This window comes from Dermochelys coriacea, chromosome 2 (genome assembly GCF_009764565.3).
Source record: "Dermochelys coriacea isolate rDerCor1 chromosome 2, rDerCor1.pri.v4, whole genome shotgun sequence".
In the NCBI taxonomy this organism is placed as follows: domain Eukaryota; kingdom Metazoa; phylum Chordata; order Testudines; family Dermochelyidae; genus Dermochelys; species Dermochelys coriacea.
Window position 1 is genome coordinate 242404515 of NC_050069.1, and position 25268 is coordinate 242429782.

General features: G+C 40.0%; 1 protein-coding gene across 12 annotated transcripts in view; it reads right to left on the reverse strand.

The window, feature by feature from the left end:
- Positions 1 to 25268, reverse strand: part of NRP1 (neuropilin 1) — a 136567-nt gene that overhangs the window by 58665 nt on the left and 52634 nt on the right. For all 12 annotated transcript variants that reach the window (XM_038389282.2, XM_043509552.1, XM_043509551.1 and 9 more), the window contains 4 exons: positions 22297 to 22478; positions 17008 to 17235; positions 7693 to 7848; positions 3730 to 3896 (listed from right to left, as the gene is read on the reverse strand). In XM_038389282.2, the coding sequence (XP_038245210.1) occupies positions 3730 to 3896; positions 7693 to 7848; positions 17008 to 17235; positions 22297 to 22478 (733 nt within the window). The remainder of the gene's footprint in view (positions 1 to 3729; positions 3897 to 7692; positions 7849 to 17007; positions 17236 to 22296; positions 22479 to 25268) is intronic.

The following is a 25268-nucleotide window of genomic DNA, read 5'->3' on the forward strand; positions in this document are numbered from 1 at the left end:
ATTTGCATATGTGTATCAGAAATTTAAAATGATGTTGTAGCTGTGTCAGTCCCAGAATATTAGAGAGACTAGGTGGGTGAGGTGATATCTTTTATTGCTCCAATTTCTGTTGGTGAGAGAGACAAATTTTCGAGTTTCTCATCAACAGAAATTGGTCCAATAAAAGATACAGCCTCACCCCCACCTTCAAAGGCAGACATGGCCACTTAGCCACCTAACTGTCCATGCATAAACTGGGGTCTTACAAGTGTGAATGGATCAATAAATACACGCATTTTTGAAAATCTGTCCCGTAAAGCAGTGGATTTTTGTCCAGCTAGTATTATAAGAGAAGTGGTTTCCACTTAGTTTCAGGTTCAACACTGATATATCATTCAGCCTGTTTTGCTTTTCTCTGATTCCCAGAGTTCCTACTGTGTGTAGTCAGTATAAGAAAATAAGAACAGCCATACTGGGTCAGACCAAAAGTCCATCTAGCCCACTATCCTGTCTTCTGACAGTGGCCAATGCCAGGTGCCCCAGAGGGAATGAACAGAACAGGTAATCATCAAGTGATCCATCCCCTGTCGCCTGTTCCCAGCTTCTGACAAACAGAGGCTAGAAACACCATCCCTGCCCATCCTGGTTATTACCCATTGATGGACCTATCCTCCATGAACTTACCTAGTTCTTTTTTGAAGTATCTTACAGGAACCTTTTTGTTTTGTATTGTGTGAGTAAATATTTGCATAGAATTCACACAAATAGGCAGCTCATAATTCCACCAGATCATGATTTTTCACATAAGCACCTTTCTAGAAAGTGAATTTTCTTTCTTCAAACGCTTATGAGTATTTTGCAGGGAGCATGTTGCTGGTGGCTTAGCTGTGAGCTCTCATGCAGATGCATGACCTTTCTTGGGGACATTATATAAAGGAAAAATAGCATTTCCATGCTTTATTCAGGTAAAATCCGGCAGCACAGGTTTATTACAAGTGTTACCAAAAGACATTGAATCATAATGCACAACAGTCAAGATTTTCACAAATGGGTCCCTAAGTCCACGATATTTAAAAGTACTGAGCAGCTGACCCAGCAACTTCAACTGATTTTAGTGGAAAGCACCTAGCCCATTGTTCCTCAGCATGTAATTAAATAAATAAATATGATCATTTAAAATCAATCGTTTATCTCTTCCTGCATTTCAAACTTCCTGGGCTAATTGGGATGAAAAAGGAATCCAGCTACTGAAATGGATGTGGGACCAAAACATGGAATCCTCGGCTCCAACTCGCTAATCTGTCTGGGCTGCCAATTTGTGTGGCCGCTGCCACTGCAGAATATAGGTGGGAACAATGGATGCGTCCCACTCCTTCTCCCCACCTCACGTCCAGGGCCTGATTCTTCTTTACACTAAAGCTCTGGCAATGTAAAGGGGCCTCAAATTTACACCCATTTTGAGGCCTCTTTACACTGCTGGAGTGGTGTAAAGGGGCCTTAGTGTAAATCAGAAACAGACCCACAGAGTTTGGGTGAGTACATCTGTGCTGTCTGCATGCTCCTTCCCCAGCCACATTCCCCCTCTCTGGTGAATTGCAGAGACCTGCAATGTAGAGCTCCTCTACAACATATAGGTTAAGTGGAGTTTTTGTATGTACTGTAACAAATCTTTAAATAGGATTTTATGTTATGGGCTCAATCGTGTCAACAAAACACAGCCTGCATTGGGAGCAAGATGGGTATGGAGCTGTTTTGGCTCAGATGGCTCTAGGATTAATTCTGCTTCAGAGAGATAAGTCCCCCTGGAGACCCTAGCACATGGGAAAAATTGTCTGAGGCTATACCACTTCAGGTATAGGTAGGGCCTGGGAGAGGTCAGCTGACAGTGTGCCAGTATGGAGCACATGGCACTCCACCAGTTTGCTGGCTGGCATAGCCCCCGGCTGCAGCCTGAGGCCAGGCTAAATTATGTTGGAGCTTTTTCTGTCCCTGGCTATGCCAGGTTCAGGGTAATAGAAAGGTGGCTTAAAGCCATCACCCTCCTATTGTCCCCCCCACCCCATCAGCTATCCCAAGCATAAAAGGTTAGAGCAGTTTAGGACTGAGTCCATTTCATTATATTTTTGTTATTAAAAATAAAACATTAAAAAATAAAAAGCTTTTTCTTGGAAAGATCTAGTTCTTCAGTTAAGGGATTAATCTCTCTATATAGTTACTATAAGTGAATGAAGTACATAGGCCACATGAATAAGATTTGATTAACTGCTTGTTTTGATTATGCAGCAACAAATGCGTAAGTGACAGAAAGAAAGAAAGGCAGCCATAAAAACAGATGAAACACATGAAATTTGATTCTGATGCATTCTACTCTTTTCCCACACACATTCCATGGATTTCAAGCAGCATTGATTAATACCAAGCGTATTACTTCTTAGGTAAAGATTGGGAGGTTTTAACTCTTATTTATGGTTAATTAAGGGAATAAGAATCAACTGTTTTTTTGCCACATTCAAATATTACTAAGTCCATCACTTACAATTAGCAAGTTTCCAGCAATTCAGGATATGTCTGGGCCTCTTAAGCAGGACTCTTGAGAGTCCCATTGTGTGCAAAGAATCAGAAATGTAAGAATTTTCCTTTCTTGCTTCCTCTTACTGACTATTGCTCAACATGCTTGTAAGCTTTCTTGCACACAGCAAACCTCACAGGAAGCACCAATGTGAACATTCTTGTTGATGGCTAATGATGCATTGTTTTTGTATGTCAGTTAGTAATTTCCTATGGAAAACAACAGAAGCAAAAAGAGAGCTCCACATATTTAAACTGCTGTAAGCCTTAAATACAGCATTATTAATCTGACATAAGTAAAACTTCTGGCTGTTGCTGTCAGCAAGAGAGTTTGGATCACAATTAAGACAAGAAGTGAAAAAGACTGTAATAAATAATGCAGATAAGTTTGTATTTGTGTGTGTGTGTGATATTAGATATTTAAATATTAGTATTAGTCTTCTAACGTGAATTTATTTGGTTTTATTCCACAATAATTGATATGAATACATCTAACTTGTTCAGGAATGATGTGACCAGCAACTGTGGACCTGATCTTGCAAATACTTTAAAACATGAGTAGTCCCACTGAACCCAATGAGAGTACTCAGGTGCATAAGTATTTGCAGGACCAGGGCTTATATTAATAGTTCTTTAGCGACAAGATTACCAAGATACTAAAGAATGTTCTGTTTTGTAATATGGAAGAATAGTAACGAAGGGCAAGATTGGGAACAGTGAACTCACTTCATCTCTGACATAATTTAGAATTGGATTCAGGCCTTTAGAGGTGAAATTCTAGTCCATTAAAGTATGGTATCACATAACTCTAAGTATTATCAGTTAAAGGGATAGCACATGCTCAGTTTACTGGACCATTTCACTTTAAGTGTATGTTAAACTAATATTGACTTTTCCACTAAACCAAAATCTCTGTTATTTGTGCCCAGAAGACTGAAAAAACAATAGACAAAGGAAGCAAAAGAATTAATCTTCTTGACCTTTTCTTTGTTATACCTTCGGGAGTCAGTCTTTTTTGTGTGTGTATAACAGGGAATGTAAGATATTCACTTGCTACAGTTCTTACATTATGCAGAAATATTTTACTGTATTATTTTGTATATGCTTTACATTTTCCATTGCCAACTTGAATGCACTCCACAGAGTTTTATTAATATTGTCTCTGTAACATTATCTTCTTACCTGTATCCATTCTCTACTGGAATCTTCTCCAGGGGTCCATCCATTTTCAGCGTAATTTAGCCGGGACCTTTCTGAAGACCAGTTGGTGCTATACTGGGAGGAGACAGTGATTTGGTCAGAGTGAATTTCTCCTGATTCCATACCTAGTGGTTCCATGCACTGGAAATCTGAAGAAAAATAAATTACCATAATTATTATAGTCAGCTATTTCAGTTTAGTCTCAGGATAATGAGAACATGTTTTCCTGTTCTGAATATGAAAACCTAAAGATTTTTTTTTACATGTGACTTTGAATTCTTTTGCAACTTTCATTGAGGCAGTACTGGGCTTATAGTGTCATTCTTAATGCTGTCACTTGAGTTGTCATGGCAATTCCTGCAATAATAATGCTGTACAAATATTTTTAGCCCAGCATTGTAGCCATTTCAATACAGGACAATCAAATTCTCTTTCCTAGGATAGAAAAATACTTCTGTGGGTGGATTTATAACATAAAACAATATATGCTTAACCTATAATTACACAGAGAACTGGGGCAAACAAGTCAGAAGACACATCAAAATTTGTAATATATGACATTTTGTAATGTATTAGAATCAAGTATAAAAATACTTTAAAATGGATTATTACAAAGTCCATCTATTCTTCCCACACCCTGGATATTGAGGAAAACAAACCAGGTTTGAATCCAGCCCAGATGTTTAATGACTAAAAGGAGTTACCATTCCTTTGATAACTAGTTGTATGTTACATGAATTGATGGTCCCCATCCAATCTCCATAGACACAAACATTACCATGACAATTTAGCATTAATTGGCTGCCTAGTTAGTAGTCTTTACAGACTGCTCAAAGGCTGAATGGGCCATGGGGACTAAATTATCCTCTGACCCATGGAGAAGATTACTCCAGTCAGGGTTGAGGCATATTTATATGGTGGTGTACATGCCCCCACTCACTACACTCACTCACTCCACACGCCACTCTTGCCCGCAGACACTGCCCCCACCAGCTCCCATTGGCTGGGAACTGGCCAATGGGAGTACGGAGCGGGTGCTCGGGGCAGGGGCGGCGCGCGGAGACCCATGGCCTCCCCCTGAGCCTAGGAGCCGGACCTGCTGGCTGCTTCCGGGGCGCAGCGCGGTGCCAGCCAGGACTGATAGGGACTAGCCTGCCTTAGTGCCGCAGCACCGCTGACTGGACTTTTAACAGTCCATTCGGCGGTGCTGACTGGAGCCACCTTTTTGACTGGGTATTCTGGTCGAAAACCGGACACCTGGTCGCCCTACCCATGATATACCACATTCTCCCCAAATCCTGAGCCACCAAAGTCAGTACTAGGTTTACAATGGTGCCCATGGTGCCGGGCCCACACTTTGAAGGGGCCCATTATAGACCTATCTAACCCATCCATACCTCTGGATCTGGCCTCTCACTCAGGGCAGTACAGCACCCAGGCCTGGCTGTGTGAGTAACTCCCAGCCAGCAAATCCCGCTTGCCGGTAGGGGGCTCGCCACCCAGTTGCCGGGCTCCGCTATGCGGGATGGGCAGGACTCCTGGCTGTGGGGCCGGTGGGTGTGGCCAGGCCTGGCAGGCTCTTGGGGGTTGCATCCGGGGGGGTCTGCTCCACTCCCCAGTGCAGCTCTGGCTCTGACTGGTCTCTGCTGTCCACCAGCTGTGGGACCCTCTGCGCCTCCCCGGGGCTGAGATGCTTGGGACTGGTGCAGAGACTGGGCAAGTCTCAGCCACTGGCAGGGGGAGCAAGAGGGCATGGCTGGGCTCTACGAGGCAAGTGGGTCCGGAGGGAGCCCAGCCTGGGCAGGCTTCTGCTCCCGCTCCAGCCTGGCTGACCACGTTGCTCCCAAGGGGCTGGACCGACCCGAGCCGTGCTGCTGGCTCAGCACAGCAGACATGGTCACCTCCCAGTGGGGCTGGTGAGTGCATCTGGGGGGGGCATGGCATAGGCTTCTAAGGGGTAGGGTAGATATGTGTGTTTTGGGGCCCTGGGCAGTGGGGGCGATTGTGTGAGAGGGCTGGTCATAGAGGGGTGGGGGAAGTCTGTGTTTATTGGGGCACTGGGCAGTAGGGGGTTTGTGTGGGATGCTGTGCAGTTGTGATTGTGGGGCTGGGGGGAGATCACTGTGGGCAGGGGGGTGGTGTGGTGTACGGCATGGGCCCGCCCCAAGGGGCAGGGCAGCATGCATCTGGCAGTTGCTGCTGGTTTGTAAACAGTGCCCATGCACTGGGATGGATGGAGCGGGGCCATCTCCGCCACACTGTGCCCCATTGCCACAGGCCAGCTCCTCGCTCCAGGGACACCACCCTACCCCACAGCACCATGCCCCATGGGGGCCCACAAATATGTTTGGCACCAGGCGCACAAAAAATTAACCCGACCCTGACCACAGTACTTTATGGGATCCCCTGGAATCTCAGCTGAAAGCAGTAATGACTGTTTGAGGTAAAGGAGCGATTCCCTTAGCTTGGAGCCAGTAGCAAACTTTATATGTGGTTTAGCCACTAGAGGGAACAAAGACACACCCTATTAGCATGGATTAAACAAGAAATCTGCTTCTGTGGTCAGTAAAAATAGGTTTCACTATTTCACTGTGAACAAATGTGTATATATATGCACACACTTAGGCCTGGTCCATGCTAGGCAGTTAGGATGGTTTAACTACATTGCTCAGGGGTATGAAAAGTCCACATCCCTGAGCAACGCAGTTAAACTAACCCCCAGAGTCAACAATGCTACGGTGATGGGAGAATTCTCCCGTTGACCTAACTATCACCTCTCATAGAGTGGAGCACTTACGTTGACAGGAGACAACCTCCTGTCGGTGTAGCTAATGTCTTCACTGAAGCACTAAGGTAGTGTAGCTGTGCTGTTGCAGCGTTTTAAGTATAGAAAAGCTCTAACATTTTGACTGCACTGTATTTTAAGGTAAAATTAACCCATGATAGTAGAAGGTTCCAACACAGTGTTTCTATAGACAGAAGGAAGGTGGCTGTGGAGCAGGGGCACAGGGATATGATAGATTTCCTGCACCTTAGTAAGAGGCCAATGAATCTAAAACAACATAAACCAAGTGGCCAGAATATCCCACATTCAGTGTGTACAGGGATAGAAGCCATAGCTCCAGTTTAAGGGGTGGAGTAGGGTGCTTTATATCCTCCCTGCAGGTTGGGTTGGCTTCTGGTCCATTTACTTAGATTTCACATTGAGAAGGGAAAGAATTTCACGCTATGCAAGGTAACTCTTGATTCATCTTTGAGGGAATGTTACATTCATTCTAGGTGAATGTTTGGACCTCATTAGCTGGGACAAAGAGGAGAGGGTTTGATTTAAAAAGGCCTGAAACCTAAGAGGTCCCTTTGTTTTAAATTCAAAACAAACAAGGAAGTCTACAATGCTGGGGTGTAATGTGAGGCCTCCATTAAACATTTCAGGCTGTGTTGTGAGGGTAGCACTGAAGAGATTTGAGATTGACATTTGGGAGAGAAATCTGTCACAGGTTTCAGAATAATGCAAAAGATTTCTTATGATATGGTTTGAGGAAGGCTATGTATGGTAAATCAGTCCTTTTCATCTAGGAACTTGATCATCAAAGCCCACTCCTTCTTGTAACAAAAGAAGAATATGAGTTTTTGAAGGGTGCAAGCCTTGTTCATATTTCATTGTTTCAGTGCAATGCTTCCATTACTCATCAGTCCCAAGTTTACTCTGCCATCTTAGTTATTTACAACAATTCTTCTGCCTTCCTGACTTTATTAAAAAGAAAACCACGAGGAAGTGTCTTCTCCTCACATTGATATTCAAAGTTTACCTGCTTAAAAACAAAACAAAAAATCCCAACATCCTTATTATGTAAGGCTTCTTTAATGTTTCATAGGGCATACATTGTGCAAGAAGACATAACAGAATATTTACCACAAGGCCCTGCAGGATAGATAAACACTGACCTTCTGAGACACTGTTCTGTAAGATGCTGTAGTTTGCTGAGAATCCCTCTTTTGCTATCGCACTGTCGGTATAAAAAACCATTGAAAGGATTCCAGTTGAAGAGCGCACTCGGCCTGGTGTGTTCTGTCCACAATAACGCCCTATGTGGGGGCCAACTGAAAAGAAACAAAGCATAACAGTTCACTACCTTTCTCCTACAACAATAAAGGTCAATACAATAGCCACCGAAGAGATCCCTCAGCAGGAAATAGGGAGTCCTTGCAAAAGTTTAAAATTACTGTCTCCTCAATAGCTTAGTAATGAACAGTAAATTGCTCATCCTGCCATAATAATCTCACTGGTACAATGTTCCAGATAACAGCTAAAGCTAAATATAGGGCTAGATTTTTCAAAAGGTACAGTTTTTAAAGTGGTCCGTCATGGGCAATGATGTACCAAATTACATGCACAAAGAAGCAGAAGTATTTTCTGACATGTGATTAAAGCACTATTGATAATAAGGGCCTCTGAGTGGCCTAGTCTGCACACCCAGCCTACAAGGTGCTGAACAATGTGAATTTTTCCTAATGTAAAGGGGACTGAGTGCACTCACCACCTTGCAGAATCAGGTACTTACTACCCAAGTTTTTCAGGCAACCTGTCATTAGTTTTTCAGGAAACTTAGGAAAATGTTTTTTCTCTTGCCATTACATAGTGATCAATGAGTCTCTTCCTATTTGAACTTTTAACAAATTCTAGCAGCTCTTTTCTTCCCTTCACTCAGACACTGGCAATGAAAAAAAAAATTAAGCATGAACATATTCCTCCACATCTTGCTTTTGAATTCCTTAGAGATATTCATAGATATTCATAGACTAGATATTCATAGAATATCAGGGTTGGAAGGGACCTCAGGAGGTCATCTAGTCCAACCCCCTGCTCAAAGCAGGACCAATCCCCAATTTTTGCCCTGGATCCCTAAATGGCCCCCTCAAGGATTGAACTCACAACCCTGTGTTTAGCAGGCCAATGCTCAAGCCATTGAGATATCCCTCCCCCCAGTTTGAAAGTTAAAAAACAAATCCTGATATTTTTCTGTTTGGCTTGTGCAAGTGTGACGATTTCCGCCCTTGACTAATCTGGCTACTGCACAGCCAATATATAAGGCCTTCCTGTACTTGTGCATCCCTCGTGGATAGAGCCATAAACTGCTAAAAAGTGATAAATCTCTGCTAGCAAACATTGAATAGAGTACTAGATACTATGCAAAAACTTACCTATAATATTGGCAGGCCACAAAACCCACACCTTCAGCCTTCCAGAACTAAATTAATACACTGCTACATCATCTTCATTGTTGGAAGTCTAGTTAGTTTTCAGTTTAAAACTTAAAACATTTACAAAGCTTAATTATTAAATATGCAAGGAAAAGCATCAGCTAACATAATTTCTCTAGAAACTTACTGGGTTTTGCCAGCAAATAAAACAGTTTCCACTTGGAATAACCTTCACTGAAAGCCACACTTCTCTACTAGGCCATTGCTGCCAGAAGGAAGAAGCTTAAATGATGTAGCCCCTTCTGCCAATGTAGGGTTTTTTTTTTCTATCTTCTGGCCACAGTCTCTTATAGAATCAGCTTCCAGTTGCCTTGGCAATGCCATCACATTTAAAATAATAGTCACCAGCCAATTCAGACCCTTTTTTCACCATGGCTGCTCTGGATGTATGGATGTAATGGAACATGCTGCAGAGGACATAAATTGAATTCTTTTCTGCCCTGGAAACCATGAAACCACTTATGATCTTATTACTATTTGAAATGAGAAAGCTGTTCTTCTAGAGCACTAGCAGTACTACTCTTTAAAAAACAAAATCTCTTCAGTCTGAATACATCTTGACCCTTCATTGTTTTTTTTTTTCTAGGATGGGCAAACAGCTGTGACCCTGCTCTTTCCCACTATGGCCTTTGATCATTGTAGCCACTGACTTTGCTGAAGACTACAATAGAACAGGAGAGATGTGGCCTCCATGTTATGGCACTCAGAGTCCCCCTCCCCCATTTCCTGCAGGGAAGGACCCTTTGAAATGGCAAACAGAAGAGAACTTTGTTTAAAGTAGACTCATACTTTAAGATTCACCGTGACTCACTGGCTTATAATTTTTAAAACATACTTGTTAATTTTGCATTTTATTCTTCTGAATATTGCCTCTAGATATCACAGTGCTATTCTCTTTGCTAGCTGTGTAGATTCAGGAGCCAAAAGCATTGCAAAACATGATACAAAGAGGTACTGAATTTTCTTACACAACATGTAAGCCTTAACATACTGAACTAATGCAATATTGATCCTAGCAGAACTAGATTAAATAGAGGTTCTTATTCTTCCTATATAAATACCTACCATACTTTGAGGTCTTTTTTCCCATTTAAGTCTTGCAGACTTCAGAATGAGAATAAATTACTTATTAATGTATACAGAGTCACCACAACAATGTACTGTGTAATGTACTGTGGAGAAAACAGCTTGAACAATAATCTGAAGAGACAATATCATTGCTTATTTAGATGGAATGTGTCTCTATTTCTTGTAGTGTCCTACTAATCTTTCCCATTCAGGAGAGAGCGAGCAAATTCTCACTTATCATGTATGTGGCAAAGGAATACATACATTTCAACACAGAGAAAGCTCTCCCAAAATCCAGACAGAAGAATGCATCTGAATGCTGATGCTAGAACGATAGCCTGATGGAGATTAGGCCTAGAAATCTGTTTGTAGCCTCCAGCAATAAGGATTCATATAATTTAGTTAGCACCCCACATGAGTATCTGGTCCAAATGTGTGTCACTTGGGGTATGTCTACACTTTGAGCTGGTGGTGTTATTCCCAGCTCAAAGACACATACTCTGATCAAGATAGGGCACTAAAAATAGAGTAACTGTGCCAGCATGAGCATTTGAAAGGGCTAGCTGTCCCAAGTATGTACCCGTTCGAGACCAGAGGCATGTACTCAGGGTGGCTAGCCCCTCCTGTCACTCACACTGCCATAGCTACAATCTAATTTTTAGAGCCGTAGCTCAGTCACAGCTGGTGTGAATACGTCTTCTCAAACTGGGAATCACATCCCCAGTCTGAAGTGTAGATACACCCTTGGAATTGATCTAAACTCAACAGAGGCCAGTTTTGACATTGCCAACAGAGCAGAGGCATCTGTGCGAGCCCTCCCAAGATTTACTCACTTGGTTGCCAGTGCTCTATCTGTCCTTGAGTTCCTGCCTCCTTTCTCAGCTAGTCTGCATGGGACTGGTATGATCATAGTGGAAAGGAATTCATTACATTTAGGCTAAAGGGTTGGAGGGGCAGCAAAACATTATTTTGCAGAACCATCCTAAAATGCAGACACTGGTTCTGCCCAGTCCAATTTAAAGCTAGATGTTCTGAGTATGTACATGTCAGGGGTTCAGCATTCACAGTGATTGCCTAGTAGTTTAACACAATCACTAGAATGTCTATTCCTAGTTGTGCTTCCTTTTTCCCTCTGTACAGATGAAGCCACAGAAGAGATGTTGAGCTGAACTATTTTCCCTTAAGGCCATCAGGCTCATCTCAGTGTTGCATACTTTATGGTTGCCTTTCACATTGGCCCAAGAGGCCAAATTCATATCTTGCTTAAATCCATTGGAAAAAAGTGTCAGTGATTGCCATCTTAAAATACTATTTTAAAGTGTAAATTAATTAGCCATCTTAAGGAACATTAAAATCTGCTTTTTAAAGTATACTGTATGGCATATAAAGTAGGGCTGTCGATTAATCGCAGTTAATTCATATGATTAACTCAAAAAATTAATCGTGATTAAAAAATTAATTGCAGTTAATGGCAGTTTTAATCGCAGTTAAACAATAAAATACCAATTGAAATGTATTACATATTTTTGGATGTTTCTCTACATTTTCAAATATATTGATTTTAATTACAACATAAAATACAAAGTGTACAACGCTCACTTTATATTATTTTTATTACAAATATTTGCACTGTAAAAATGATAAGTCATATTTTTAAATTCTCATACAAGTATTGTAGTGCAATCTCTTTATTATGAAAGCGCAGCTTACAAATACAGATTTTTTTTGTTACATAACTGTACTCAAAAACAAAACAATGTAAAACTTTAACACCTACAACTTTTAACCCAGGTCAACTCAGTTCTACTTCTTGTTCAGCAGTTTGCTAGGACGAACAAGTTTGTTTACATTTACAGGAGACAATGCTGACCGCTTCTTATTTACAATGTCACCTGAAAGTGAGAACAGGCATTCCCATAGCACTTTTATAGCCAACATTGCAAGGTATTTACATGCCAGATATGCTAAACATTCATATGCCCCTTCATGCTTTGGCCACCATTCCAGAGGACATACTTCTATGTTGAGTACGCTTGGTAAAAAAATGTGTTACTTAAATTTGTGACTGAACTCCTTGGGGGTGAATTGTATGACTCCTGCTCTGTTTTAACTGCATTCTGCCATATATTTAATGTTATAGCAGTCTCGGATGATGACCCAGCACATGCTGTTTGTTTTAAGAAGGTACCAATGTGAGATTTCTAAAGATAGCTACAGTACTCAACCCAAGGTTTAAGAATGTGAAGTACTTTCCAAAATCTGAGCAGGAGGAGGTGTGGAGCATGCTTTCAGATGTCTTAAAAAAGCAACACTCTGATGCGGATATTACAGAACCTGAACCACCAAAACAGAAAATCAACTTTCTGCTGGTGGCATCTGACTTAGATGATGAAAATGCACATGGAACATCTGCACTGCTTTGGGTTGTTATTGAGCAGAATCTGTCACCAGCATGGACGCATGTCCTCTGGAATGGTGGTTAAAGCATGATGGGACGTATGAATTTTTAGCACATCTGGCACGTAAATATCTTGCAACGCTGGATACAACAGTACCATGCGAATGTCTGTTCTCACTTTCAGGTGACGTTGTAAACAAGAAGCGGTCAGCATTATCTCCTACAGACGTAAACAAACTTATTTGTCTGAGCGATTAGCTGAACAAGAAGTAGGACTGAGTGCACTTGTGGGCTCTAAAGTTTTACATTATTTTATTTTTGAATGAAGTTATTTTTATACATAATTCTACAACTATCATGATAGAGATTGCACTACAGTACTTGTATTAGGTGAATTGAAAAATACTATTTCTTTTATTTTTTACAATGCAAATATTTATAATAAAAATAAATATAAAGCGAGCACTGTACTCTTTGTGTTCTGTGTTGTAATTGAAATAAATATATTTGAAAATGTAGAAAACATCCAAAATATTTAAATAAATGGTATTCTATTATTGTTTAACAGCATGATTAATCGCACAATTAATCATAATTATTTTTTTAAAATCACTTGACAGCCTAATATAAAGTATTTCACAGGACAGTAGAGTCTTTTATTGTCTAAACATTTACATATAATTTAGTGTGTAGGGTGCTTAATGGTATTTGAAAAAGGAACACCTGTCCTAGCACATGCAATAGTCAAATATGAGTTGTTACATACTATTCCTTAAAAGGTTATCACCAGTATAGAGAGTAACCACAATAACAACAACAAAAAGGCAGCTAGATTAATGGCATCCTTCATTTGCACTGATGTGAATGATAGCAAAGTGGTTTTAGTTCTATAATTTAGGGCACACACGTGTGGTATTGACCAGAGCTGTAATGTTTAGCCTGTGGTTCTCGAAACATATGTAAACTTCTTTAAATTGCTTTTGAGCCTCTAGAAGACAATCCATAAAGCTTCAAAAAAAATCTGCATGATGAATATGTGCAGTTCATGCCCTCAGCTCTTCATGGTTTTGAGGAAACTGTTTTTGTTAGAAGTCATCAATTGATTGCTCTTAGCCAGGGCTTGGCTTAGGTACAGTTGTGCCCTAGGCAAAGACACCAACACAAAATCACACACTGACTCACTGCTTTTTAGATACCCTGCTCACACCAACCCACTCAGTGCCCTGTGTCACTTCCTCCTTCAAAAAGATGGCCCTGAGTCTGCTCAGTCATTTGCAAGGGTTGACTTTAGTTTCCAGATAGTCTCCGAAATAGTTTGCACCCACTGCTGCTGTGTTAAAGAGAGGAGCACCTGAGACCAAAAGATGCCCATCACACACAGTTCTGCAGAAAGAGTGCTATCCTGCAGGGTGCTGAGCATTCTGACCTTGTTCCCAGCAAGGCACTTATACTCATGCTTAAATGTAAACACATGAGCTTCCCCAGTGAAATCCCTTTGAAGTCAGTGAAATCACTTCCATGCTTAAAGATAAGCACATGCTTAATTGCTTTGCAGGATCGAGGTCAGATCAGCACCTGCAGAATGCTCATCATCTGCCAGGATCAAGCTGCTGGAGGGGTATAGAAGTGCAGCTGGTCTGAAATTCCACTTTGAGACTAGCTTGTTTGAGAGTGAACATTAAAGCTAGTCAGAAATTTTCCAAAGGAAGGTTTTTCCACTGGAAAATATCAATTCATCAGAAGCGAAATGTTTCACAGGCATGTCAATTTTGATGACACTTATTTTGAAAAAAAAATCGGAATAGAGCATTCTGATATGGTCAAAATGTTCTGTTTGATCTTTTTAGAATAGATCATTTCAATTTTCTATTTTGAAACAATTTTTCATTTCAATTCTTTACGATGGCATACTTTTTTATACTATACTGTACTACACTGATATTACACTGGGATTTTATCCAAATATTTTGATTGACCCAAAACAAATTTTCTTTTGAAATTTCATTTGATGGGAAATTTCAAATTGTTCCCTTTCAAAGTGGGAGAAAAAAATATAATCCTGGAATTTCCTGCAAAATGGAAAATCCAGTTCCCACCCGGCTCTAGTGCCATAAACTGTCCCAGTTCTAGTCTGATGTCCTCTTATGCATCATGTCCTAGGCAGCTGCCTACTTAAACCTGTAACTATGGCTGCAGCTACACACATTTCCCATAATAGTTCCCACAAAACTGCCCCATAAAATTCCATTAAAAATGTATCTTAACCCACTTTAAAACCTTTGCTATCATATGCATAACAAACCATACATATGTTAGTGAAGGGCTGGGGTTAGGTGCCTACAATTGTAATTACTGTGTTTTCCCAAACGTCTTTTTCAGATAATACCTATGTTAAAATACCACATAAATTGACCCTTGTGCATTTGTTCTCATCTGTCTGCAGAGTCTTGTCATTTACCTAGACATTTGGAGGCAGAGATTGCTTTGTTGCCATACAATTGTACACAGCCTGGAACAATGGGATCTTACCAGGGTTTCTAAAATGTACTGCAGTCCAAATAAATCATAAATAAAATAAAATTTATGATTTATTTGGACTGCAGTACATTTTAGAAACCCTGGTACGATCCCATTGTTCCAGGCTGTGTACAATTGTATGGCAACAAAGCAATCTCTGCCTCCAAATGTCTAGGTAAATAATTTTAATAGCAAAAATAGCTTCAGCCTTTATATATATTTTGTGAAAGAAAGGAGGATAAACTCTGCTGGCTGAAGAGTCATCCGTCTATGAATGATGTTTCAAATAAGTTCCTAAAACTATCACAGTCCCCAACTGAATGTATGTGAGGAGACATTTTGAACCATAGGTAAATTGGAAGGCTGATAATATGTGTTGTTAATTGTTCTTCAATTTTGCTCAATCATTTTCTTCAACCAGAAAATTATCACTTTGAAAACCCCTTGACACTAATAATAATGTGTTTCTTTCTGAAAATATTCCACATAAGTTGGTTGATTGGATCTTCTTTTTGCATGTCAGTTTAAATTAAAATTCTACAGGAATTTAGACTGGAAAGATTTGGGCTATATGCAAATCAGCCTATTATTAACTGTTCCAGACATTGTTATAATATTGTTACAATTCTGTTTTCCCAATTGAGGAATTAAATATTGAATAGTCTGTCAGCTACTCTTTTGACTCTTCCCTTGATACTTACTGGAAAGTGTTTGATAACTGTGATAAACCTATTTCACCCAAAACCAAGAGGAAATATACAAACACACATTAAAAACCAGATACATTTGCTGTAGCGGGAACAAAAGCTTTTATGAAAATAGCACTGTTTCCCAAATGTGTAAACCCAGTTGTGGTGAAAAATAGATCTGTCTGGAGAAACACAGATCCTTAAACTTGTTACTAAAGTGGGTTTCAAATGTTAAATGTTTCCATTAACACAAAATATTATTACTGTACAGTATTAATGGTTTGTTAAACACCTACTTGCTATGTTCATAAACTCAGAGAAAACATCCTTCAAAGCAGGGTATCACACCAATAGAAAAGAGCAATAGCTCTTGTTACTGCATTATACAGTGAGACAAGTTCCATGCTGGTGTATTTGGCTTTAAGTTACAAAATACAGAGGCAAAAGGACAACTGAAAGATGCTTCTTTTTAGATGCTTATGGCACACACAAAAAGCTTGTAAAAGGCATCAAGAACAGTTGGTTGCACATTACTGCTTATATGATTCCTAAGGACTGTCAAGTTCTGATGTGTGCACCCTAAGGGGAAGTGCTCAACCTAAGGGAAACTTGATGTTAAGCTCCAGTAAACTCAAGGCAACAGCAGCAGCAAACTTCAGGGTATCATGATATAATACTCATGTACCCTCTGAATTAGTGTTCAAAGTTTGGGTGCACAATAAGTCTCCCCGTCTAAATTATTTTAGCATAGAATGCCCAGTTTTGCCTTTGGTGAAATTAATGGGAATTGCATAGCATCATAGAATCGTAGAATATCAGGGTTGGAAGGGACCTCAGGAGGTCATCTAGTCCAACCCCCTGCTCAAAGCAGGACCAATCCCCAACTAAATCATCCCCGCCAGGGCTTTGTCAAGCCTGACCTTAAAAACTTCTAAGGAAGGAGATTCTACCACCTCCCTAGGTAACACATTCCAGTGTTTCACCACCCTCCTTGTGAAAAAGTTTTTCCTAATATCCAACCTAAACCTCCCCCACTGCAACTTGAGACCATTACTCCTCATGTTGTATTTGAGGGCAGAATATGACCCTAAACCAATTATTTGACATTAAGGACAGTTTGTAAAACACCATGCACACTGTTTTGTGCTAGGTATGTGCTCTATTGTGTGCAATTAAAGTGTATTTCCCCACCCCTTAAATTCAACTCATTTTGTTTAACTCAAATGAAGACCCTCTGTAATACAATATTTGAAAATATGACAATACGCCTTCTGGAGCTCACTGTGGAGTAATGATTCTATATACTGCAGCTCATTTTTCTCTTACCCTCAGGGAATCCATCCCAGATTTCCAATCGGTCATACCGACAGAACACTCCTCCAGGAGGATTTGAATCAGGTTCTAGTTCGAAGCTTTCAAATTCCAGTATAATCTCTGACATCTTTGGTGCAAAGACAATGTATGTGCATTCAAGGCTATTGGGATATTTTTCAGGGAATCCTGGAGATTTTATCACTCCACTTGGTGAAGTAAAGTTTCTGGAACATTCAGGTCCTGTGTGATGAAGAAAAATACTTAACTTAGCACTATCTTACAAAGCAAGCTGGTTAACTAGAAAACAAATTAGGTCATTTTGTCTTTCTAACAGCAAAGTGGCTTTTCAATGAAACACCTCATTTAATCACTGTATTAATCATCCAGCCAGCTTGTTCCTATTATTGATAGTCAGGTATTAAAATGTAATTCACATTTATTGTGTGATCTCCAATTTTCAATCTGTGCAGAGTAATATGAAAACTTGTGCCAGCTCTAGAAAAAAAATTATGACAAATACGAAGTCATGTGGGAACAATGAAAGAGTAAGCTGCAGAAATCTCAACAGAGCCCCAGAGAAATAATTATAGCCCCTTCAAGCTTAAATCTTTAAATCTTAAGGTTGACAGCCTTTTATTGGTGAAATAGAATGTTTTACAAAAGCGGGTGAGTGAATTCAGTAGAGGGAGTAGTGGTTTCAGATTCCTAGAGCAGTGACTCAGTAACTCTGCCAGATGTGACCTATGCCTCTTTGACAAACTAAATGTGAAAGGTAATTCGTACATGTACCAAGGGTGAGTGACTCATTCTGAGTGGTGTTGACACAGGTGCACCAGTAAAGTGTTGCTGTTAGTGAAGGCATGATAAACTGTGTGATTACGGGCAGTGTTGCTAGAAGTCACCTAATATCAATGTTGACACATTAACCTTCCCCAAAGTATCAGTCTTGGCTTAATTTGGTGTTCCAAAAACTGTTGTTGGTTGAGCAAAGCATGACAATGGGGTGAATATAAAAGGCCAGATCACCTCATCTGCCTTCATGAATGTAGGGGACAAAATCCTTATTTGGTCTCTTGCTGGCAGGCCATATTTCTCCATTCCTCATATCTCATAGAAACCCTCCCAAACCCTTCCAGCTCCGCAAGTGTGTTGAGAGTGGGATTCAAGCACTGCCTACACAACTTTCTCACCATATTAATGTACTGCTGGTACCCCTGGATGAGTTGTGGGCAATCGAAACCAAACATGAGACATCTAGATATTAGTGCATGAGCCTCAACTGTTGGTATTAAAACAGCCAGTTCTCTTTTAGGCTTATCAATCTCTAAGTGGCCTAGCCATCACTAGAGGGGGACAGAGCACAACATCAAGTGAGCATGGTTTACATGAACATAGGAGCTTCCCTGCCCCTGCTTTTAATGGAGATTGGGATAGGGGAATGAGGCTTTCTCGGGAGTCTGGTAGCAGAAGCCAGTTCTGCCATGAAGCCAGGTAAGGACCACAGGCAACAAACAGCCAACACAAATGCATGTGGATGGCTCTGGTCACATCATAGAAGTCACCTCATATCAATGCTGTATGACAACTGAGGAGTGAGCAGATTTTGGGTGCTGAACCCCCAGTTTCATCCACATGAGGATGCTCTACTCCCTGGGAGAATGATGTCAGCAAACTCAGTAAGGGGAACCCTGGAGAATTTCTAGTCCTTAACCTAAGTTGTTTACTGTAAACAATCTGGCTTGTTGCATACATATGTATATGAATACCCATCACATCATAAGAAATGGTGCTTTTGAAAATCATGCAAAACATACGACTTCACATTTGGCAACCCTGCGAGTAAACTCAACATTTAGGAGCTAGATAGATCTGGAGGGTTAGCTCAGCTATTTCAGTCCTTAATTAGACACAAACAGTAGATATTAATTTCAGGTCCTGAACACCTGTGGTATTTAAAAAAGGTCATGACACATTTTGGAAGAATGCTGATATTGAAGCCCCAGTGGCATGGCCAATTCCAGTCTGGAAAATTACATTTTACCAAAAATTAAAATTCCCCCTCCAGTTTCAATGGTATAGAGTATTCATCTTCACTCCCTGTCATACACTGTTGGGTAGTGCTGTAGTTGCTGTTAAATAATTGCTATTCTTCAGCTCACAGGGGATGCATTACACTGCAGTATTTTTTGTGTATGCCTTTGTTCTGTAAAGTGCTTTATGACCCCCTGAGAATCTAAATGAAATGTGCTATATCAAATGTAAGTCATTGTCATTACTGTGGTATTAAAAATAAGGAGCCAAATCCTGACCTGCGGGATGAAGGAGTGTTAGGTAGGCGCTTACCCTCACACCTGTATCTCAGCAGTACCCTGACTCATTTTGAGCATGTTCAAACCAACATGCTACAAGGGCACAAAGTTCATTCAAATGAGACCCCTCATCAATATGCCCTCCATAGATCCTGATCCTCTATTTTCCCTGCGCAGGGACTACAGGAGTTAAATAATCTTTGAGGCTGTAGTGGACTCCATGAAGTGACACACTGGGGGAATACAGGAGAGCGGGTGGGAGGGGGAAGGGATAAGGGGCTTTGTCAGAGGCATCCAACGAATAGCCAGTTCTGAGTTGGGGAGGTTGTGCATGTGATTGTATGTGTGTGAGAGAGAGGGAGAGAGAGAGGGAGAGAGGATACCAGATGTCAAAGCTACCCACTTGCGTGTCATTTGCCCAGCCCTGGAAAGGGAATGTCCTTTAGCATGATGATCCCCTGTCCTTCCTGGCTGAAAGCTTCATTTCAGAGCTCTCAGCTGGCTTCTTAGGGCTTGTCTACAGTTAATATGCTACAGCAGCACAGCTATAGCCGTAGCACTTCAGTGGAGACACACTACCTAGGCCGACAGGGAGGAGTGGGGGGTCCCATTGGCATAGGTAATTCACCTCCCTGAGAGACAGTAGCTAGGTCGATGGAAGAATTCTTCCATCAACCTAGCGCTGTGTACATGGAAAATTAGGTTGGCTTAACTATACTCTTCAGGGGTCTGGATTTTCACACCCCTGAATGATGTAGTTAAACCAACCTCATTTTCTAGTGCAGGCCAAGCCTTAGTTTGAGATCCTGGCTATCAGGCAACACCTCCTTCCCGAACATTACTCCCTTGCTCATCCTCCTGTCATATATAAAATCTCAGACTCCAAGCATGGGGTGTGTCTGGATCTTCTCTGTGGCTGCTGCTGCTGAGGGTGAATCTTTCTATTTAGGATTTGAGTAGCGGGTCCCTGATCATGGAGCCCATGCAATACCACCTTCAAAATTAGCCCTAACTGTGTTATTGAGGTGGGGTAACATAACTTTAATGAGTTTGGGGATGCCCTCAGAGGTGCACAGCAAAGTATTGTTCATGGCTATCCCTACGTGTATTGCAGTGAAGCTTGGCACCACATATGACATTTATATTATATTTGTTGGGGTCTGGATCTTTTATCTGGAATTTCCTTTCATGTCTGTGGAGCTGAGAAGAATGTCTTATGGCAGGTGCCTGACTAATAAGGTCAATTTGGCCATGTTAGTAGGTATCTATATAATAGAATATACTGATTGGCTTTATTTGACATTGTATTTATTTATTTACTTACTCAATATGTAGATTATGCATTTAATATATACAGTAATTTAACATTATCTGGGAGATACTAAATGTGCAAAAGTCAGGAAATTCAACATCCATATTCCCACAGCAACAGTAACTCATACCTTTAGCACATATGTAATATTTTCCACCTCTGTAGATGGTGATAACTTTTGTGCTTTAATATTAGGTATATGTAGCATCAACCAGAGTTAAAGTTGCTTTGGGAGCCATAATTTTGAGTGTCCTGACTTTTGTGTACATAAAATGTTATTTGTAATGTTACCTTAACACAGCTAATGCATATCAGTGTGAGATTTAAATGATCACATGGGGAAATAAATACAATATTCTTGTTAGCGTACTGTGTTGTCACTAGACGATTATGAAAAAGTGCTATCTGAAAATGTTCACTTTCAAAAACAGTTTGTTTCACAGGTCATTTTTGAAGTTGCTTTTTCTTGCACTTGCATTTTAACTCTTTTTAAAGAGAGGAAGGGGGCAAGCACTAAAAATCTAAGGGACAGATTTTCAGACTAGGACAGCTCCCATTTTGGCACCAGAATAAGTGGCCAGGTTTTCAGAAGAGCTCAAAACATTTGGTGCTGAATTCTTTTGAAAATCTGGCCATTGGAATCACAATAGGAGCTCCTGGGTGCTAAGCACATTTAAAATGTGGCCCTGAGTTAGGTGCATAAATGGGTGCTCTTTTTGACAATGTGGGTCTCACTTACGGGCATTGAGCACTTGAAATTCTGAGCTTTGGGAACTTCGAAAATCTAGCCCCAAATACTTATGTTGTCAAAGACAACCTTGTTTTCTACAAAGTATCACTGTTTGTGTATTTATGCCTTTATTATCCAGTTTTGGTCTGGGGCTTCCTGGCTTCTTAATGTGTGATTTATCTGTCTCCATCCAACTACAGCTAAGGTGTACACCAAAAATGATCTCACCATCCTACAGCCCGTGACTCAGCAAATGAGCTGATCAGAGTGGGGGTCTTTTGCTGAGCCTATTAATCCTGGGTAGTTTCTCTCCCAGATGTTTTCTTCTGTACATACAGCTGCTCATGCTTGGCAGACTTTACTGAAGCTCTTATATAGTCAGCCACCAGGATGTGCTTGAAAGCAGTGTGAACTGCCTCTTTCCCCTGCCTTCGAAAAACAAATGCTGAAAGTGACACTATTCTGATCCTTCCATCATCTGCTGGCCATGTGTAGCTAGGTCCATTCTGAGCCCATGGATATCTTTTGGGAATGCAGAACAAAGCACTAACTAAATAAGCAAGGGACTGCAAAGGTTACAGTATGATAAAGTAGAAACGTTATACATCATAGGATGACAGTCAACACAAAGAAAGAAAATCAACAACGAAAAAAAATCTAAATAAACAACTTCGTAGAAAACATGCCGCTGAAAGCTATCAGATTGGATTCAAAGGTGTAGATCCTCAACTGGAGCTCATGCACTGGAGAAATGACAATTTACACCGGCTGACAACCTGCTCTAAGCGTGTGGCTGACACTAGCAATAAAACTTTAATCTACAACCAAATTCTTGTTTTTTCAAAAGACATAGCCTTCCTTTTGTCCTCAAGAACTATGATCAATGTTTCCATGAAAACAAAACAAACACCATGGTCTATGAGCTACATAATAATGAATAGTTTGCTCACCTCTTTTGAAAACTTCATAGCGGATGGAAAATCCTGCTCCATGAGTTTCATAGTCAGAGACAAATTTAATGAAGAGAAATGGTCCTGAAGACACCAGAGGAGCGGGAGCAATTTTTCCACAGTATTTTCCCCATATGCGGCCATTTGCATTATCTCCATCAATCACTTCAACGTAATCATACCTGATGGATAAATGGAAGAAAGAAACTTTTAACTTCCAGGAAAGAAAGAGATTTAATTAATTTAGAAACCATCGTTATACAACATAGATAATCAAGAAAAATGCTAGCCTGCTTGGAAACTGCATTATGCTGAGAGATGTAAGCAAAATGAAATAATTAAAATGGACTACATCATGTCTGTAGACATCATCTGGCAACATGGAACTATTAGGAAGAATGGCGTCCATTATGCTTGCAGACAATGTCAGCTTAAGTAACCAATTAACAAAAAAAAAAAAAAGGAAATCTCATGAGCACAATTCCTATTATTAAATTGTGTTCCTTTGTCTATGGTGGTGTTATCAATACATAATGCATAGCATTCTTTTCAAACTGTGAAGTTCTGTTATGAATTCAAAATGTCTCTTTGGCTGGCGCTCTCTATGAACAATACTTTGATTTCTGTATACTATCCTCTAAATATATGGCCACCGAATAATAAATGAATCCCTAAACATTTGATTTAGTTGAATACTCCACTATGTTCCAGACCACTGACAGAAAATCTGTCATTTTCCATGTCAGTTGGACAGAAATTGAGCAAATCTTACAATCCACACTTTAATTATAACACTTGATTTCCTTCAGACAAAAGTGTTTTTTTTAAACATATCCTTGTTTAGATATTTGAATTGAGTTGGTTTAAATGAATGTACTGTTATAACATTCATATTCATATAGTATATGATCACTGAACTCTTTGGACTAGGTCCTCATCCTCTGTATATCTGCTTGATTCCTGCATACATTATCAGTGTACAATAATGATTAACAGCAAATGTTTGCCTGGGGACAATAGTGGTGTTACAAAGTTTCTCAGTCCTCTAAACTAGATTTGTCATCTTCAAGGACCTGATTCTGCAAGGCTGACTTCAGTGGAGTAGAAGGGGCTCAGCAACAGGCAAGCCTGAGCCTTATAGCGAGAAGAATAATCAAGAACAGCCTTGAGCTGCAGGACTTGGCCCAGATCCAAGGATTTCAAAGGCTCATTGGTGGATGATTCTGGAGATTTGTGTCAGCCTCTATTTGTGGTAGAGACAGAGAACAGCTGCCACTTACAGAACCAGATTCAACCTTTCCTAAAATGTGGTGGTGTTCTGTATGCACATTTTGTTTTGGGCCCATTTCTAATAATAAAGAGGCTGAGACACTGGAAAGCTTTTGTGTGCCTAAGGTGGTGTATTTTTTTGTCTCATCCATATTGCCTTTTTATTTATCGAGTTGCTGCTAGCCAGACAATTTCATTTAAGTTTCATATCTTACAACAACTGACATTAAAATGATGCAATTAATTTGCTTTAGCCTTTTATTCTTCTATTATGTGCATTGAAATGTCCTGAGACATATTAATATACCAGAAATGGCTAAAAATAGCAGTAATATAAACTTTATCTGACAATTATAGAGTCAAAGAAAAAAATGTCTTCATGATGACCAAAGTCACTTTTAATAACCCTGATCCAAACTGCCCAGGGCCCATGACTTATGTTTACATGAAGTCCCATGAGGTAACTGCAAAGACGATATCGCTAGTTAAAGTGCCCAGTTTAAGGCTCTTTACATTAAAAATGATATTACCACATCAGTTAAAATTGTATGCCAGCTTTGGTATATATCAAGTAAAAAATAAAGCTGACACTGATCGAACTGTAAGCATTAACCTATGTGAAATATTGTGATAACTGCATTTCTTTTAGTCTCTAAGGTGCCACAAGTACTCCTTTTCTTTTTGCATTTCTTTAGGTGCACCTGAAGTTTTTAGTAGCAGTTGCTCAGCCAGTAAGTTTCACTGTTCCATTAATACAAAGAGGAAATGTTTCCTTTTGAGATACTTTTAGAGATGTTTCATGTGTAAAAGGTGACTTGTAAAGATTTTGTTTTGTTTTTTTAATTGGGCTTGTGCACTTTTAAAAAAATCTCTTTATGATTTAGTAAAAGGTTTGAGGGTTGTGGGGTTTTTAAAAGAAGGGTTTTTTCCTTTTGTTTTATTTAGAAATTTAGAAATATTTCATTAATTTCAACTTTAATCTTCCTAGAAAACTTATTGGATGTGTCAGAGGATTCATATGATCAGTTCTTACATCTAATGGAACAGTTCAGGGTGTTGAATCTTTAACAAAGACATCCTTTCTCCAAAATGTTCAATAAACATCAAAGTTACAGGGTTAATGAGAAAGAAAAAGAGAGAGAGAGCATTTTAAACAGGCTGATCACAAGGCTTTTCTCTTCTGAGATGTTCAATATTTACTCTCCTGACACTCAGGATATCATCATTTCATTAGTTTGTCATAGAACCTTTCAGCTTAGACTACAGTATTAGACTTCAGTTAGACTATAGCTTAGACTTCAGTATATCTGAATTTCCTAAGTAAAATCAAGAACCCCACCCATGAATATTTATTTAAATTATATAAAGCACTTCTTGCCTTTTTTGTAAATCATGAATAAGCAAACAAAGGACACAAACAGTATATTTTTCCACTGCAGGTCACCTATTATATATATATCTATATCTATAAATTATTTTCCAGAGTTTTACTAAGGCTCTTGTATGCAGCCAGAGATAACACTACACACTATGAGTCATTACATAAAGTAAAACTATTTCCCCATGTTATTTTTCCCCCCACCCACCCCACACTGTTCCTCAGACATTCTTGTTAACTGCTGGAAATGGCCCACCTTGATTATCACTACAAAAGGTTTTCCTCCTTTCCCCCCTCCTTCCTGCTGGTAATAGCTCATCTTAAG